The 17,139-nt window shown below is 39.0% G+C and overlaps 1 protein-coding gene across 7 annotated transcripts in view; it reads left to right on the forward strand.

Annotated features, from left to right (window-relative positions):
- UTRN (utrophin) overlaps positions 1-17,139 on the forward strand; it is a 345,054-nt gene that overhangs the window by 33,443 nt on the left and 294,472 nt on the right. For all 7 annotated transcript variants that reach the window (XM_035108828.3, XM_035108822.3, XM_060272729.2 and 4 more), the window contains exon 3: positions 16,907-16,968. In XM_035108828.3, coding sequence (XP_034964719.3) covers positions 16,907-16,968 — 62 coding nt within the window. The remainder of the gene's footprint in view (positions 1-16,906; positions 16,969-17,139) is intronic.

Below are 17,139 nucleotides of genomic sequence, written 5' to 3' on the forward strand. Positions count from 1 at the left end.
TTAAACTTGCCAAACATGGGATTCCCCCCCCCCCTTGCTAGGGGAAAAGGAGAACTTTGGAAGGAACTTAGAAGGGTGCATTTCCACACTTTACTTGCTGCATATTTTGTGATTGTAAATCTCTGCTGGGGTTCTCTCACCAATGAGTACTTTCCCCAATGAGTACTTGGATCATGGCATCCAGGAATTCTCCTTTTTATATATCTAATTTTCATTGCTACCAACATCATTTGCCTCCAAACCACAGCTGGAAAGCATAATTTTCTGACCTAAGCATTAAACTTGCCTGACAACTGTGCTTACTTTCTCCAAAATAATTAGAAATACTGCACTCTTAATATAAGCTCTGGAAGTAAATGAGTTTTGGAACTGGATCTGGAAATAATTTGCTTTTAAGAAAGGAGATTTAGAGTTGCATCCAATGGCCAAACTTTGCAGTAGTACTTTCACCACCCCTTTTTTGGGCTACAATGTATGCGCTGCAGTGCAAAATCTAACAGAAATAATATTAACATTTAATAATCTGAAATGTTTGTAGGGTAAGAATCCGAAAAATGTGTTTTAAAGAGAAATAATTCTTTCTAATAAAATAACACTGAGAAATTGTAAGTAAAAGCAGGTGTTGGCGGGAAACTGTTTTAACTGGCCTTCAAGCTCAATTGCTGAAGGCTTATAAATGTCAACGTAGTCTCTTCTAAACCCAGACATTCCTGCATTTCATAGTTATATGATAATTTTGCTTGTCAGAACTTGTGGAAGTTCGAACCTTAACATGATCCTTTCTTGACACTTGCCTTCCACTCAGAAATGTGCAGTGCTTTACTTTAGATACTTTACTTTAGTATACTTTAGATAACTGAGCCACTGCTGTACCATGTGTGTTCTCCTATTTATGCAATAACACATTGCCTATTTTAAAAGACATATGGCTGTATCCAACAGTTTCATTTTGTGCATGCACAGCTGAACTCCGCCTTCCTCTTCTGCATTTTCCACACACCTATAGTAGAAATCTACCCATTATATTTTGTTACATTTAATTTTGGCTTGTAGTTCTGATGGCTTGGTTCATGTGTTCATCATTCCACATCTTTAGTTAATGAATCCCAAGTAGCTGGGCTGGGACAGAAGCTGCCTGGAGTCCCTAGAAAACTTGCTTTGTTATTATTTCTGTCATTTATATCCAGCCTTCCAGTGCCCATACACCACCCAAAACGTTTAAAATCACAGCAAAGTAAAATATATTGAAATGTAAAATGCAATTAAAACAACAGCATTAGCATCCCTTTTTAAAAAAACACCTTGCAGGAGATCACAAGTTAAAATGACCCATGCAGACAAAAGCCAGGCACTGAATGCCAGTGAAGAGGCCATCCCCACTTTGTGTTGAAAGGTGTTCCATAACATTCATACAGCCGCCGAGAAGGCCCTGCCCCTTGCCCTGATGCCACAGAGAAGGGCATTATCTTCTGATAAAGGGTTTGGAAGCAGTCAGTCCTCGGGTATCCTGGGATCAAGCCATTTAAGGCTTTAAAAGTTACCGTATCATCGGCACTTTGAATTGTTATTGGAAGGAAACTGGCAAGTGATGCAAATATTGCAGGTTAGGTCCTATGTGGATGCACTCACTTACATTGTTGCAGCTTCCACTAACATTGCTGCTGCTGTTTCAAACCTGACAGTGCTGCTTGGAATACCTTGCGGTGCTGGTATACGAATAAGGTCAGGAAAATAAAGCAGTTGGTAGCAAACTAGAAGAGCTTACCTTAGTACTAACTTACAGAATCACATACTTGAATGTCAGCATGCTCATGTTATCATGACAGAACAAGCTGTTATTGAATAGAGGGTTGGTGCTGGAACACTTAGGCGTACTTCAAAAAGTAATTTTTAAGAACTTGAAATTGGTCACTTTATTCTTTTGTTCTATTGCTTTACATTATTTTGTAACTGATTATGAATGGATATGAAAATATAAACGTGTCCTTTTCTTTGAGTCATTGGCTTGACTTTTTGTTTGAGGTTGCCATGTGCCTCCCGATGTTCTCTCACTTCCATTAAACTGTTTACTTTAATTGAATACTGTTAAATGAAATCTTGTGGATTGTGTGGATGGAGGCCAGTTACCCATTATATAAAATGCATCCATCTGAGCAAGCAATTCCAAAAAGTGAGCCAGACCAGTTTGTCATAAGAACTTCCCAGTGGATTCAAAACTGTAATTGTGTTAGAAAGGAAGGAGATGAGTCATTGTCCAAATGTTTAGAATGTGAAATGTTCAATTTTTATTTGAGTGATTTTTTTCCTATCTGAGGACCTTAAATGAAAGTGGGTGAAGAAAAATCAACACCCTTCTATCAAAATTTACATCTTTATTATCAAACAGGTTGTGGACGCTTAAATATTTGAAACAAAAACAAAATTTTCAGTTCCTTTTTTGTTAAGAGATGTAAATTAACACAATGAACTTGTATAAGATGCAAGGGGGAAACTCTTAAATCCAAAGTTGGACAACACCCAGCTGTGATTTTTTCCCTTATGGACAAGCATGACTACTTTTGCTTTTTACATGCCTTGAGAAATAAAGAAGCTAAGTACTTAGAGCAGACTCTATAATCAGGAATTTTTCTTTTACCTGGAGATGGACTTTGCAGTTTCAGAGTTGCATCCTCTCCAACTGTTAGGCAACAATTTGACTTCAGTTGAAATTTTTTGTTTACCAAGTACAGTAAAGGTAAAGGCAAAGGGACCCCTGACCATTAGGTCCAGTCGTGACCGACTCTGGGGTTGCAGCACTCTTCTCGCATTATTGGCCGAGGGAGCCGGCGTACAGCTTCCAGGTCATGACAAAGCTGCTTCTGGCAAACAAGTACACCGTACAAGTACAGTACACAGTACAAGTACAGTACACAGTACAAGTACAGTACACAGTACAAGTACAGTACCCAGATTAAATTAAAGATGCTGTGTTTCTCTTTAGCTCAACACCCTGCCTACCCACAAATCTGTGTTGCATTTAAGGCATGTGATGTAACAAGTCAGAACTCATTTTTACAGAAATGCTCAGTTATATCACTTCTTTATCCCAAAACCCTAGGTGTCTAACCTGATATCTGTAGCACCTTGTAGGGATTAACAGAGCCTGCAATCTGTGTCTTGGAATAGAGTATACAAGCTGTCTTTGTGGCTACACCACCAGCCTAATTTTTGTACCTTTTTTGTTCTTCACACCTCTGCTCCCTGCTTTGTGCTTTGCCTGATGAAGAATTGTGGAGAATTTGAAAGTATGTCACAATTTTGTTATATTTGGGTTGGTTCCAATAAAGGTATTGTCCAACTGTGGACTTTGAATAAACTCAATTCAACTGACATTGTATTCTTCCTGGCTGCACAAGAGGAGGAAGCTTGCAAGCCCAATTCTTTGGAAGCTTATCCACATAGTGCTAAATTATGGTTTAGCATTGCAAATGAATTGGGCCTGAAGGCAACACCAGTGGCCTTCCAGATATTGTTGTAGTCCAACTTTCTTTAGCCCTGCCTGTAGGGCCAATGGTCAGGGATGATGGGAGTTGTAGTCTAGCAATATCTAGAAGGTCACAGGCTTCCTGCGATTAAGGCCCATTTAATACAGTAGAACTTACTTCTGCGTAAACATCCAGAAATCAGGATGTAATGTTAATTACATCAAACTGTGCCCTTCCACTTTGATAGAAAGCACTTGGAGGACTCGTCACTTGTAAATGAATATGATATCTGTATTCAATGTAAACTGAATAAATGCAAAAAGTTTTGTCTTCAATTTTGTTCAATATATTTTGTATTTTCAATAATTTTTTTAGCAGCAATTGATAGTTTGATGCTTCTTTCCTTTTTATGAATGAAGTTAAACATCCTTACCACAGTAGACTAAGTTCTTATATTAAAAGTGAGGAAAGAAAGGTGGCATTAATCATCTTTTTTTAAAATACTAATAATGGGACAAAGATACTGCTTTTTATAGCCATGCTTGAGACAGTGTAGGAAATGGATGCCTCGAAAATGGCATATCCATGGTGCATCTAAATAAAACTCTGGAATGTGGATCATATTACAGCAAAGTTAATTAAGGTTTTTTCCCCTTATCTCTGTCTGGATAGCAAGTGTCTTCTGTTTAACAAAATCTGTGTTGACAGACAACTAGTATTTATTAAAAGGGGATTGGCTCCACTATACTCAGCAATATGATCTAAGCAAAGATGAGGAGCATTTACGTAACTTATTAAAATGTCTTCCTACCTAAGTTTATTACAGTAACTAGCTAAGTGTCCATCAGTGTGATAGGCAGGGAGAGATGAGAAATGACTATGAGGGCTCCAGTAAAGGTGTGTTTGTGTTGTTCTGTCTTTCCTAGTAAGATTGCAGCCTAAACATTGTTTGTACTAGTCAAATGCAATCAGGTAGTTAGCAGTATGACACAGTGCACTTTGATCTGTGGTTATAGAAAGTGAAAAGCTGATCTTCCAAAAATAATCTGTGTGGGTGGAAGCAGGGCTTGCCTGGCGCCAGCAAGCATTTCTCAGTTTTAGGCTTAAAATAAAAACCCACCCCACTCCACCCCAAATTGTAGATTACAAAGGCAAAGTTGTTTTAAAGGCAGAACAGAATTTTTGAGCAAAGTAGAGGGAGAAAAATACCTGGAGACAATTTTTTTATATATGTATATAAAAAAGTCTGTCTATCAACCATCTTCTGAATTGATTAGTTTTATCATGATTCAATGAACTTGATTATATTGCTTTACTTCAACTTATAAATTGTTCCAATTTCATGGTGAATTAACAATATAAATCTAATTGTCACTGGTGCAGGGGCAGCCAATGTGGTGTATTTTAGATGATGTTGCCATGACTCTTTTTGATCCCAAATAGTGAGTTCATGGATGATGGGAGTTGGTCTTTTTATAGGGCCACATGTTTCCCCTCTCTGTAACAGAAGAGGCACTTTAATTAAACAAATCAAGTTGACAGGCTTGTTACATTGTAACCCCACTCTTCCTCCAATAATCTTCAGGAATGTAAGGTGGGCTAGCCTTAAAACAGCCCTCTAAGAATGCTAAGGCTTGGAAGGGGGGAGGCTAGGAGAGCCTGCGTACACCCCTTCTTGCACAACTGCCATGCAAGAAAGGTCAGCTGCCTCCCAAACTATTTGGTACTTGTTGCCACCACCCTCTTCCAACACTCTAGACAGGAAGAAATTCTGGGCGATCTAGCATGGGTGCTGGCCCTGTTTTTCCCTGATAACTTTAGAAGGTTGGCAAAGAAGTGGAGGGTGCACCATCAGAGGCAGAGCTAGCTGCTCTGGCACCCGGAGCAGCAGCGCACATGCTCTGCACCCAGGGCTAGACGCCTATGGGGGCAGGGCTAGCGTCACAGGGGGGCGCCACCCAAAGCAAGTGTCCCAGGGTGGCAGGCCACACCCACTGCACCCCCTTTCTCTGCCATTGTGCACCATGTGTGTTGCACTTCTTAGCCAAATCCCTCTCAGGTTATTAGGAAAAACAGCTGCCTTTCCCATGCTGGGGTTCAGCACAGCCTGCTCTTTCCTCCATGAAACCCCACTCTTTCCCCCCGAGCAGTATGCTTCCAGCAGCTAGGCAAGTGGGAGATTACAAGAATCCTAGAGTTTGGCATAAACATGCTTGAGTTAAGAATAAAAAGGGAAGAAAGGAGGACAGGTGGGTAAAGCAGAATAAGGAAACGGGATTTGAAACAACAGGTTCCTTTTATCTAACATAATATCGCTGCTTGCAACAGGCTTCTGATCTTCTCATGAGCAATCTTGGATGCATGGTCAGTTGCCACAGCCCACTTTGCAAGCTGGCATTTTTTCAGCCAATCAGAGCACTCGTCACACTTGCCAGGTAGTCTGTAAACACCTTAAGGAAAGGTGGGGGTGGGGTGGCTGGCTGACACTTTTGGGTATCTGAGGTGATGGTAGACACCTCTTGGAGCAGGGAAAAATGTTCATTGTGGTTATTTCCACCAGAATTTCTCAATCTTTCCTCCAGACAGGACCTGTCCTTTGCTTGTTTTTTTTTTTTAAATTTAGTGGGAAGGATATGCCTGTCATCCTTGTGTGAGATGGGCAGGAGGAGATCAGGACTTTTCAAATCTAGGATTCATTATAAGACGACACTGATCGTTGTGCACAAATGATGAATGTTGGGTGCATGGGTGTCTGAAGTAACTAATATTTGGCTGTTGTGGTCATGTGGTTTGCTACTATACTTTGAAAAGTTAACATTTTCTATGTATGTGCCTAATGGAAATAATTCCTTGCCACATGGAGGCATTTGTAAATCTGTGGGTTTTTTTTGGGGGGGGGGAGAGAGAAACCACTATGCCTGAATATTTAGTCTAACTTTTAAGCACCAAAAAGCTGATAAACGTTTCTATCAAGCGATACACAATGCATTAGTTGATAGAAATTGTTACAGGTACGTAGCCGAGTTGGTCTGACGTAGTCGAAACAAACAAACAAAAAATTTCCTTCCAGTAGCACCTTAGAGACCAACTAAGTATGTCATAGATATGAGCTTTCGTGTGCATGCACACTTCTTCAGATGCCATGGTCTCTAAGGTGCTACTGGAAGGAATTTTTTTATTTGTTGAGAGAAATTGTTAGGCTTACAACTGATATTTTTTAGAGAACTTCCATGTTGGCTCCCCTTCTCCCCCGGTAATGGTCTGTTGATGCAGTTCTTCAATTAAGTAATTTGATGTTTTTGGAAACTTGCTTCTATGCACATGGAAATTGGTTCAATAAAAACATGTCATTGACCTATGTTGCATCTGATGTGTCCAGATCAATATGGCAACAATTGTCAACTACCTTTTGGTTAGTACTCAGATACTATATAGGATGCTAAATCCTTTGAAGTTGTCCCATTCAATGTAGTAATGTTAAATCTGTTTAACATTAACTACCTTTTGGTTAGTACTCAGATACTATATAGGATGCTAAATCCTTTGAAGTAGTCCCATTCAATGTAGTAATGTTAAATCTGTTTTGTTGTGGTTTTGTTTCAGGATTAGAACTGTATACAAATCCAATTGATATCATAAAGCAGGCTGTGTACACAACTTGGATATTAACATTGCACAAAAATTAGTTTTGTTTCTTCATCTCTATGGCAACTCACCCTCAAAATGGTATTTAAAGTGTAGAATGTTTTTTTTACTACTGGGAAAAGTTCATTGGCTTAAAATGACAGATTTCTTTCCCCCCTTTTAAAAGTAGGTTCTTTATAGCTCTAAATTATTAAGCTACTCTCATTCCATATTGTGTTAATATCTGCTGAGCTACTCCTTCCAAATCCTTTATTTGTTACTTAAATCTGCCAAAAGATTAAATATTTGTATACAAGATTAAGTAGCAGTAGTCTTAAGAGTCCCTGCCAAAAGTATTTGGCAAAATTTGTTCTTGCCTCTGAAAACTCATACTGCAGTAAATAAGTCTTTAATGTCGCACAGATCTTGGTTTCATTGCATCAGAGTGACATGATGGTTTTATTCAGTTTTCAATCTTATTTTCCTACTGGATTTTTAAATATTATGGGATTTTTTACTCGTAAACTATCCAGAGAGTGTCTGTTACTGAAAGACATAAATAATGAAAATAAATGACTAAAGGCTTTTCTAGAATGTGTTGGAATTTTTTTTATTTTTGGCTCTGTAAGAGCTGGCAAGGGCTCTGTTAATTTGCAAGATTTAACCGCTTGTTGATTATATATAAAATAAATACTATTTGCCCCGCATTGTGTTTCAGCATTTGCTTTTGTATTTACATTTGCCCTAGGTTTACATACATAATAGTCTTGAAACAGTAGTCCTGGAATAAAATTCAAAAAAGTTACAAAAAAACCCAAAAAACTTTTCTGTTCAACGTATGATTTACTAACTTTCTATTTTTTATGTTTGCCAACATGATAGCTCTAAAAATTGACATATTGCAGGACAATTTGGTATGCATGTTCAGGGTGAAATTCTGTATTTCAGATTTGATTCCTAACTGTGTCTAAACACCTGTTTATCTTGGGATATTTGAATGAAAGTTGGTGAGCACATTCATTTTGCTTTGTAGAAAGCCCAGTTCAATTGCTACCACTCTTTTCCCAATTGAATTGTGCTTTGCAAAGCAGAGTAAGTAAGGCCTTTTGAGCATTTTTGTTGCAGTTTCAGATTTCCTTACCTGGTGGTGAATGCAGTAACCTGTTTCCTTACCTGTTTGTAATGCAGTAACTCTGACGACTGTGATTCAAATTTGGTACTTACGTTCAGGACAGATAAAAATGCAGAATATCTCCCTTGAAATCTTGCTTCAACATGATTTCAATTGCCCTCATGTGCAATTTTTGGGCTTCTCATTACTGTGGTTGGTTCCTGCAGCCAACAAGATGCTGGACTAAGTTGGCTTTTGGTCCAATCTGGCAGGGCCCTGTTTGATTTTAGTTCAGAACAACATGTTAGATTTTCAAGTTCAAATCCCCCTTTACAGCCACCCCATCCCACAGCACACACGTTTTCCAAAGGGCTAGAAAGGTGGCAGAATATCATTACAATGCAACATCTGTCTGGAAGATTGTTTTCTCCTTGAAGTAGCAGGCTTGTACTGTGGAGGTATTCCTGAATGGCTAGATGGCAAGTGTGGCCATGGGTGCCTTTTACCACATTTTGTTTGGAAGCAAAAATCTGGGAAGGAGAAGAGATCCCAGCAGACTTTAGGGATGCCAAAATTATCAATCTCCTTCGGCAAAATTCTTGCAAGGATCTTAGTAAACCGTCTCTTAACAATATCCGAGGTGACCCTTCCTGAATCCCAAAATGGTTTTCAGCCTTCTAGGGGGACAGTAGACATGATTTTCACTGCTCGACAGCTTCAAAAAAATGCAGAGAGCATTTTTTGACCTGACTAAGGCTTTTGACACTGTAAATCTTAATGCCCTGTGGACTGTCCTTCTGAAAATTGGCTGCCCAGATAAATTGGCAAATATCATTCGTCTCCTCCATGATAATATGACAGCAACAATCGCCGATAACAATGGCTCTCAAAGTGAACCATTCACAGTGTGATCAGGTATTAAACAGGGTTGTGTTATTGCCCCAACTCTATTCATTATTTTCATTGCCATGATCCTACACTTTGTCAAAGGGAAACTTCCCACTGGAGTAGAAATAATAACCGAACAGATGGAAAGCTCTTCAATCTGAGCAGGCTGAAAGCAAAGAGTAAGGTTACCATAACTTCCGTCATAAAGCTTCAGTATGCTGATGACAACGTAGTGTGCACACGCTCAGAGGATGACCTCCAAACCATCCTAAATATATTTGCAGAAGCTTATGAAAAGCTTGGTCTATCACTAAACATCCAAAAAACCAAAGTGCTGCACCAACAAGTACAAAATAACCCCTCTGCAGTGCCACAAATCCAACTCAATGGTGTAACATTGGAAAATGTCAATCACTTCTCCTACCTAGGTAGTTAACTTTCCACAAGGGCCAACATTGAGGCCGAAATCCAGCATCGCCTGAGCTCTGCAATTGTGGCTTTCTGCTGATTTAAGCTCAGAGTATTTGAGGACCGGGACACCTGCAGGGAAACCAAAATGCTTGTTTACAAAGTTATTGTACTCCCAACCTTACTGTATGCTTGTGAAACACAGACCACTTATAAACACCACCTCCAACTCCTCAAAAGTTTCCATCAATGGTGTCTCCGAAAATTTTCCACTTCACTTGGGAAGACAGGCGAACTAATATCCGTGTACTGGAAGAAGCAAAGATCATCAGTGTTGAAGCAATGATTCTTCAACATCAACTTCGTTGGACTGGTCATGTTGTGCGAATGCCTGATGATCGTCTCCCAAAGCAACTATTCCGAACTTAAAAATGGAAAGCGTAATGCTGGTGGTCAGTGAAAAATGTAGTATAAACACTGAGAACTGGGAAACACTGGCCTGTGAGCACTCCAGTTGGAGAACAGCCTTTCCCAAAGGTGTCATGGGTTTTGAAGACACTCGAATGCAGGACGCAAGGGAGAAACATGCTAAGAGGAAGGCACGCTTGGCAAATCCACACCGTGATCAACTCCCACCAAGAAACTAATCCACTGTGGAAGGATGTGTGGATCCAGAATTGGCCTTCACAGTCACTTACGGGCTCATTGTTAAAACCATGTTTATGGAAGACAAGCTTGCTCGGCTACAAGTGATCGCCAAAGAAGAAGACGACCACCTTTGTCCTCTATGCCAACTGCATTTTTGTTGAAGAAACCAGAAATCTGATCTGTACTCCGTTATTTTATTCTCTGTTCACTTCCAGATTAGACAATTGTGTAATGTGCATAATTGCGGGGTAGCCTTTCTAAGACAGTACAGAAGAATCTGGGGTTTTAAAACCTGTTTCAGTAAACTCATTCTGAAAGCTGATTTCTGCACACTATTTTTTAGAATATTGTCACTAATATGCCCCCGCCCCATCTAGCTTGCAATCTGCCTTGGATATTTTATATGCAGTGGATATAAATCCTGATAACAAATAAAGTTTGTCATAGTTATTATATGATTACAGACTATGTAACATGGTTGAAATTGAGAGGTAAGCAGGAAGGAAAGTGGTTAAGTGAAAGTTAATGGGAAAATTAGCTGAATTATTATTACATAATAAATGTCTGTTAGGCTGTAGTTAGGATCGAAGATAGCATGAGAATGGGTTTGAACCTTTCAATATACAAGGGACAATCTCATTTGGAAAGAGGAAACTCTCCTGGCCAGATTCATGGCAGGCAGCCCACAGTGGGGTTTTATTTTTTAAACTGGATTCGGGATTGTTTTGTAGCACAGGTTTGCTTCAAAAATCTTTCATCACAATGAAATTAAAATGCATATGGAATGTAAACATGTAACTATGTTAAAGGTAACAGTGGACAAGATACAGTTCAGCTAGCTTGCTTTTCAAGTAGTTCTAGCTACAGTACTTGTATAATACAAATGCTTTGACTGCAGGCCTCCCTCCCTCCTCCACTTATTCAATGAGTGCAACTTAACACTCCATTTTTTTTGTAAGGTTATGCTGATATTCATCTTATGTTCTTTCTTTCAGCCACTTTAAAAGCTTGAGGTGTAATAATGGCCAACATGACATGAATAGAAGGCACATAGTTATGCGGCTATCTGATTATAGGCATTACTAAGGCTTTGGGGCTCTAATTTGTTCAGTCCTTTTGGCAAGTTATTTCCCCTATTGAATTGTACATACTGTGGGTTTCTAGATAAACTGCTTGCACAGAAAAGGTGGTAATCGGAGAAGCCCAGTCCTTTTGTTAAACTCTTTTTAAGCAGAAGAGCTGTATGTTCCTACTCAGGCTCTCCAGGAGGCTGCTGCTTGTCACTTCACTGCTACTTTGCAGAATTTTCCCACCCATTTCTTTCTTACACCACTTAAATGCTGTTTGTTTTTGTGCATGAGTGGCATTCTGCAAAAAGAACACACAAAACCTTGGGTACATGCGTATGGCCCCATCCTTGTTTGAAGGAATTGGCACATGTCTGGAAGTCATTTTTGTCTGATACAAGTAGCCACGATCGCTGGACAGAAGTTGTGTGCACAGAACGCTAAGAGCATGCCAAGCATTTTCTCCTTAGCTGAACCTCATAGCTGCTTTTTAAAGTTATTGAATAAATAAATACATATGATTATGATATGTCGTACCACAACCTTTAGTAAGCATTGATATCAAATGTAGGGGGCATGGGTTTGTCCTGTTCAAATCTGAAAGGCTTTTGATGCAAGAAACATCTTGATTTCTATGGTGCAACTGACATGCCTCTGGATTCGGGATTGGCTGATAAGTGGAGTATGCACTTTCGTGCAAGCTGAACATTTTGTACATGCGTACACACACACACACACACACACACACACACACACACGAGTATTTGGCAAAATTATATCTGAAATGGGTATAATTTTCATAGTTCATCCAAGAATAGGATACAAGAACATTTGCAGATGCTTTTAACTACTGCTGTATAAATAGCATTAAAAAAAAAACCTATGAAAGAGATTACTGCCTGGGAGTATGCTGCTGCTGTTGCAATACCAGATGAAGATGTCCCTTTCCAGAGAGAGTTTACCAGCTGGCACAGGGCTAGGGCTCAGCAGCATTTTCTGATATTTCGAATCACTAAGAGTTTGCACTGAATTGTATTGTTTGATTAATTAATTTGTGCCTTATTTTGTATACTCTTGTGCTTTTGATATGATCACAATTACTGTAATGTTAATTTTAAATGTTACTAGGGTGAGCTGCTTTGAGTTCAACATAATTGTTGGAAAAGCAGAATACAAATATTAAAATACTAAGTGAAATCAAATGGTTTTGGGGGGCTTTTTAAACAGTTAAAGTTGTATGTTCTGCTCTGTGAGAAATTTCAAAAATGTATTTCATGCTTTTAAAAAAAAGCATGTGACATGAATTAAGCTGATTTGTGAGCCAGCATAAGGGAGCTAGAAACTCATTTAGCTTTGATTCCTATCTTTGACAGTACAGTAAATTCTGCATCTGGCCTTTAAAGGGATTTGAAATGGGATTAGGTTATCAGCAATGATAGGTATATGAAACCTCCCTGTTCAGAGGCCACCGAGTTCAGCTGCTGGGGAGCAGCAATGTATGAGGGCAGTTTGCTTTAATATCCTGCTTGTGGTTGTCCCAGAGGCATCTTGTGGCTATATTAGAGAATAAGATGCTGGCCTGGATGGCTCTGTCACTGATCTAGCAATGATGAATGCTCTAATTTAAAAAGGGTTTTGGATATACCCCCCTCTATTTAATATGGTTAAATATAATAACCGTAATAATAATAATAATAATAATAATAATAAATTATTTATACCCCACCCATCGGTTACAGGCTGAACAAAATCCCACAAACAGTTGAGTGATGTTCACTCAGGTTTCCTATAATTCTCCCTGAGCACATAATGCAATACAGAGGTTGGAATGTGTGTATCCCATTTGAATGATGTGCTCATGAAATATCTCGTTGAAATCCGGACATTGCTTAGACTGTCTAGGATCATCTTCTCTCCAAAGAAACATTCTCTCCCATCAATGGATTTTACTAGATAATCTATCTGCCTGTAGTGTGTTATTAAATAAGTTGTCCTACTTAACTAGAATAGGACCTGCTTAAACAAAAGGTTTTTTTTTAATGCTTTACCACTTTCAGATTCAGCATTGTTTTCACTGGATAAACATGTGTTACAATGCACTACCCCCCCCCCCCAAAAGAAGGTTGGATCCAAAGTACCATAAGGAGAGGGAAAAGGATATGAACAGTGTTCTTCAAACACTTGCACAACATTGTTCTAGCAGGACACAATGCTTCGTGGTACAGGTGTGCTTTTGTAAGTAGAACACCCACTTTTGTATTTAGCTGCACTTTTCTCATATAGTGCTTTGTACTAAGTGTACAGCAGCCCTTCAATGAGCTGAAGCCATCTTCCATCTGTGGAAATGCGTCTTCAGCCATAGCTTCAGTAGGCAGAGCAGAATATAGGATTCCCCCAAACCATGATAGTTAATCAAGCAGGGAACTCAGCACAGAGGTTAGTTGGCTCGGTTGACAGCTAATCCATTGAGGTTAATGGAAGATTAATTAGAAAAAGGGGCCTGCAATAATCTGTTGATATATTGTTCAAATGTCAGAAAGTAACATACCACAGCAATACAGGGCAGGAGAGTAAGAGAGATGCTTGTCATAAGATGTTCCTTTTCAACCTCCTCTTGCTGGCTGCCAATTTTGTGTGTAGCATAGAACCTACTTGAAAACAAACAAACAAAATCTGGAGAGCGCAATCACACATTCTTCCTTGTTAGTATTCCCCCTTTGTCATATTTGTACAAAAAGGAACCTTAAGCTGTGTTTTAATTACAGCTGTGTTTTAATTACAGGGGGAAATATGAGTGGAGGTCAGAATTTGCATGTTTGCTTTCAGGTGAATTCTTATATATGGAGAATTGGGTCCAGTTCAGGTTTGGGGCATTTGTGTCACGAATGTCCTGCAGGTTTGGTTTTGCTTTTACTTGCCTCTTGGAGACTGGCAGAGGAAGGACAGAAAGCTCAGTCCTTCCTCTGGTACTCCACTTGATTTCTGTGTTTGATGCAGAACACTTCACACAAACACCCTGAATCAGTTCACTAACTTGCCTGAATGCTATTCTTTAACACTTACAGCTACTGGGAGAGTGCTTAAATATAACGTTGTTGTAAATATACTTAGTGAAGATATAATGACTTTCTCATTCAGCTGTTTTTCACTTTAAGTAAGCAATGCAATGAAAGCTATTGACTTAAACCAGTGGTGTCCAAACTGCCACAGGTGCCGGATTAAACTGACCAGTGGGCCGGATTAGGCCCCTGAAATGGACTTAAACTGTTTTCAGTAGGAGGCTTCCCCTCTTCTATATATGCCTGCCTGCACATTAAGGTCTTATTGGTGCCCATTGCATCTGTTGTATGGTAGGTGATTACAGAGTGCAACTCCTTGCCACGAGATATGCATCTGAAATCTTTCCAATTATCTTTTAGGTGGCATACTGTTTTAGTGTTGTTTTTTAAAGGTTTTTGGAACTGTACAATGACCCTGGTGTGGTTCTGTATTTATTGGCTGCTGTTAAGGTCTCTTTCATTTTTGATGAATTGTTGCTGATTTATTTTTACTCTGTTTCAATTATGCATTTCTTTTTTTAAAGTAGAAAGGCAAGATATGCATGTTTTAGTAAACAACAAATATATTTTTTCTTGTTCCATTCTCATGCTCCCACTGGAAGACCTATGAATAAGTTTGAGGTACCCACAGTAGTACAAATCCCCAAAGGCAGGCAAGTGCAAGTTTGTAATTCTGCTACATTCCTGGTGCCTCATTGAAAACCCCCAGGCTAATTCTTCCTTTTATTTCTAAATTCCTTAGTGTAAAAATTTCATTTTTAGCAATTAAAAGGAAAGGACAGTTTTAAGAACTAGTTAAAAAGAGCATTGACCTTTTTGTGACTTTGTGTAATGGGTGATGTCAAAAGCAGTTTAAACATCTGAAACTTTTCCAGCACATATTATTTTGCAAGAAATGTTGCTTTGCCTTATTCTCTGAAGCGCTAGCATAGAAGTTTGTTTAGTAAAATGAGGAGGAGCTTTGGAGATACAGTATACGAATATTGTGTCAAAGCAAAGGAGAAATTGCAACCTGGCAAATGGTGACAGAAGCCAGAGCGCACAGAAACGCCATTTACCTTCTTGCCGCAGCGCTAGGTTGGCAGAAGCTGGAACAGAACACTGTCCGTGGATTCGAACTGCTGAACTTCTGATCAGCAAGTCCAAGAGGTTGAGTGGTTTAGACCACCGTGCCATCCGCTCCCAATAAACAGCTACCGTTAATTAGAGCTTACCAAACCCCCCTGTCTCTGTCTCTGGAGAAGGAAAATGTAAATAGAATAAGTGCTGCCAGCAGAGAAAAATACCACATTCCCAGGGCACATTCCTCTGATTCCAAGCTGGTATCTGAATTTACTGGGAGTTGATCAGCACAAAAATGATGCATACAGTGGAGCCATTCATGACTTGATAGATGTTTATAATGCCAACCACCCTATTTATATAAAGTAAGGAAGGCTGTATTCTTTAACCTTTCCTTGTATAGAACTCCTCCGTTTTGACAGCTGCCCTTTTCTGTATTCTTTCATAACTTCTTTGAGATGGAGTAAGCAAAAACGTGTGCTGTATCCCAAAAGGAGCCACTAACCAGGCTGCATTTGTAATCCAGCTCTTGAATCTGGTTGTAAATAATAGTTGAGAAATCATAACAGTTTGCATTAACTCAGATTACTGTAGATACTACCGGTAGCATAGCGCTGATTCATGATTAATTTTTTAAAAAATTATTTTTCACAGAGTGAACACATACTTGTGTAGACTGATCCTACTATAGTTTTACTTGGGGACACTGGCCCAATATTGCTGCTTTTCAGTAATTATGTAGGCTGGAGAAACTGTAAGCTTTCCTTTATAGCTTCTTGAGAGAGGACTTTGGACAGTTACTTTTTGAGAACTATCTGAACCCTGGTTTCTAGAAGGAAGAACAGACCAAATCTGTCAGCAACAATGACATTTTCTGGAATTTACTAATAAGGAGTATATAAGGCCCTCCAGCAGTTTGGGACCAGTTTATTACTTGAAGAACTGCTTTGATCAGCAGAACTGGCACTTTTCCAAGTGCTGCATGAAGATGGTTTTACAGTTGCAAGTACTGTACGTAAATCCATCTTTGAATGTGGCAGCACCTAGTCTCAGGAACGCCCTGGCTATTAATATCAGGCAGGCCTCCTCATTGTTGTGCTTTCAATACCTGCTAAAACCTTTTTGTTTAAGCTAGTCAATCCAGACATGTAATTTCAATATGTGTATGTATATGTTTTACAAACTATTGTTTTTATCTGTATTTTTGATTATTTTTATTATGTCAACTCTTTTTAATGTCTGTTGCAGTTTGTTTTTAACAAATAGTAAAACACTTAGTATTTTTTTCCATTAAGTCATATAAAAAACCTGCTATGTCAAACTCTGTTGATGAATAAGTTACGTTCTTATTCAGGTTTATCTCTATATTCATCACTCTAGTCTAGAATTTTGATAGATTATCCTCTGCCCTGAAAACCATTTCTAAGAGGTCCTCTCAACCCTTTGCTTCCAAGTGAGATTGGGATCAGTTTTTGTCTTATTGAGGGCAGTTCCTCAAAATAATGATGATTGATGAGTGACATTTAGCAAGTCTGAGATATACATTTTAATGTCTTTTATTTCCTTAATTTCTAGATGAGCACAATGATGTACAAAAGAAAACCTTCACCAAATGGATAAATGCTCGCTTTTCTAAGGTAAGGGTGGCTTAAAACCTGATAAGTATATACATAACCTTTACCCTAGCCTTTGACAGCCAAGATGTACATTTTCAAGAACCACCATTTTCCTGTGACTAATTTCTTCTTCTGTGTTTTTAACCCTGAATTTTAAATTGTTGTAGCCCACTTCACTTGTTGGTGAAGGGC

This window comes from Zootoca vivipara, chromosome 3, assembly GCF_965207765.1.
Source record: "Zootoca vivipara chromosome 3, rZooViv2.hap1.1, whole genome shotgun sequence".
NCBI classification, from domain to species: domain Eukaryota; kingdom Metazoa; phylum Chordata; class Lepidosauria; order Squamata; family Lacertidae; genus Zootoca; species Zootoca vivipara.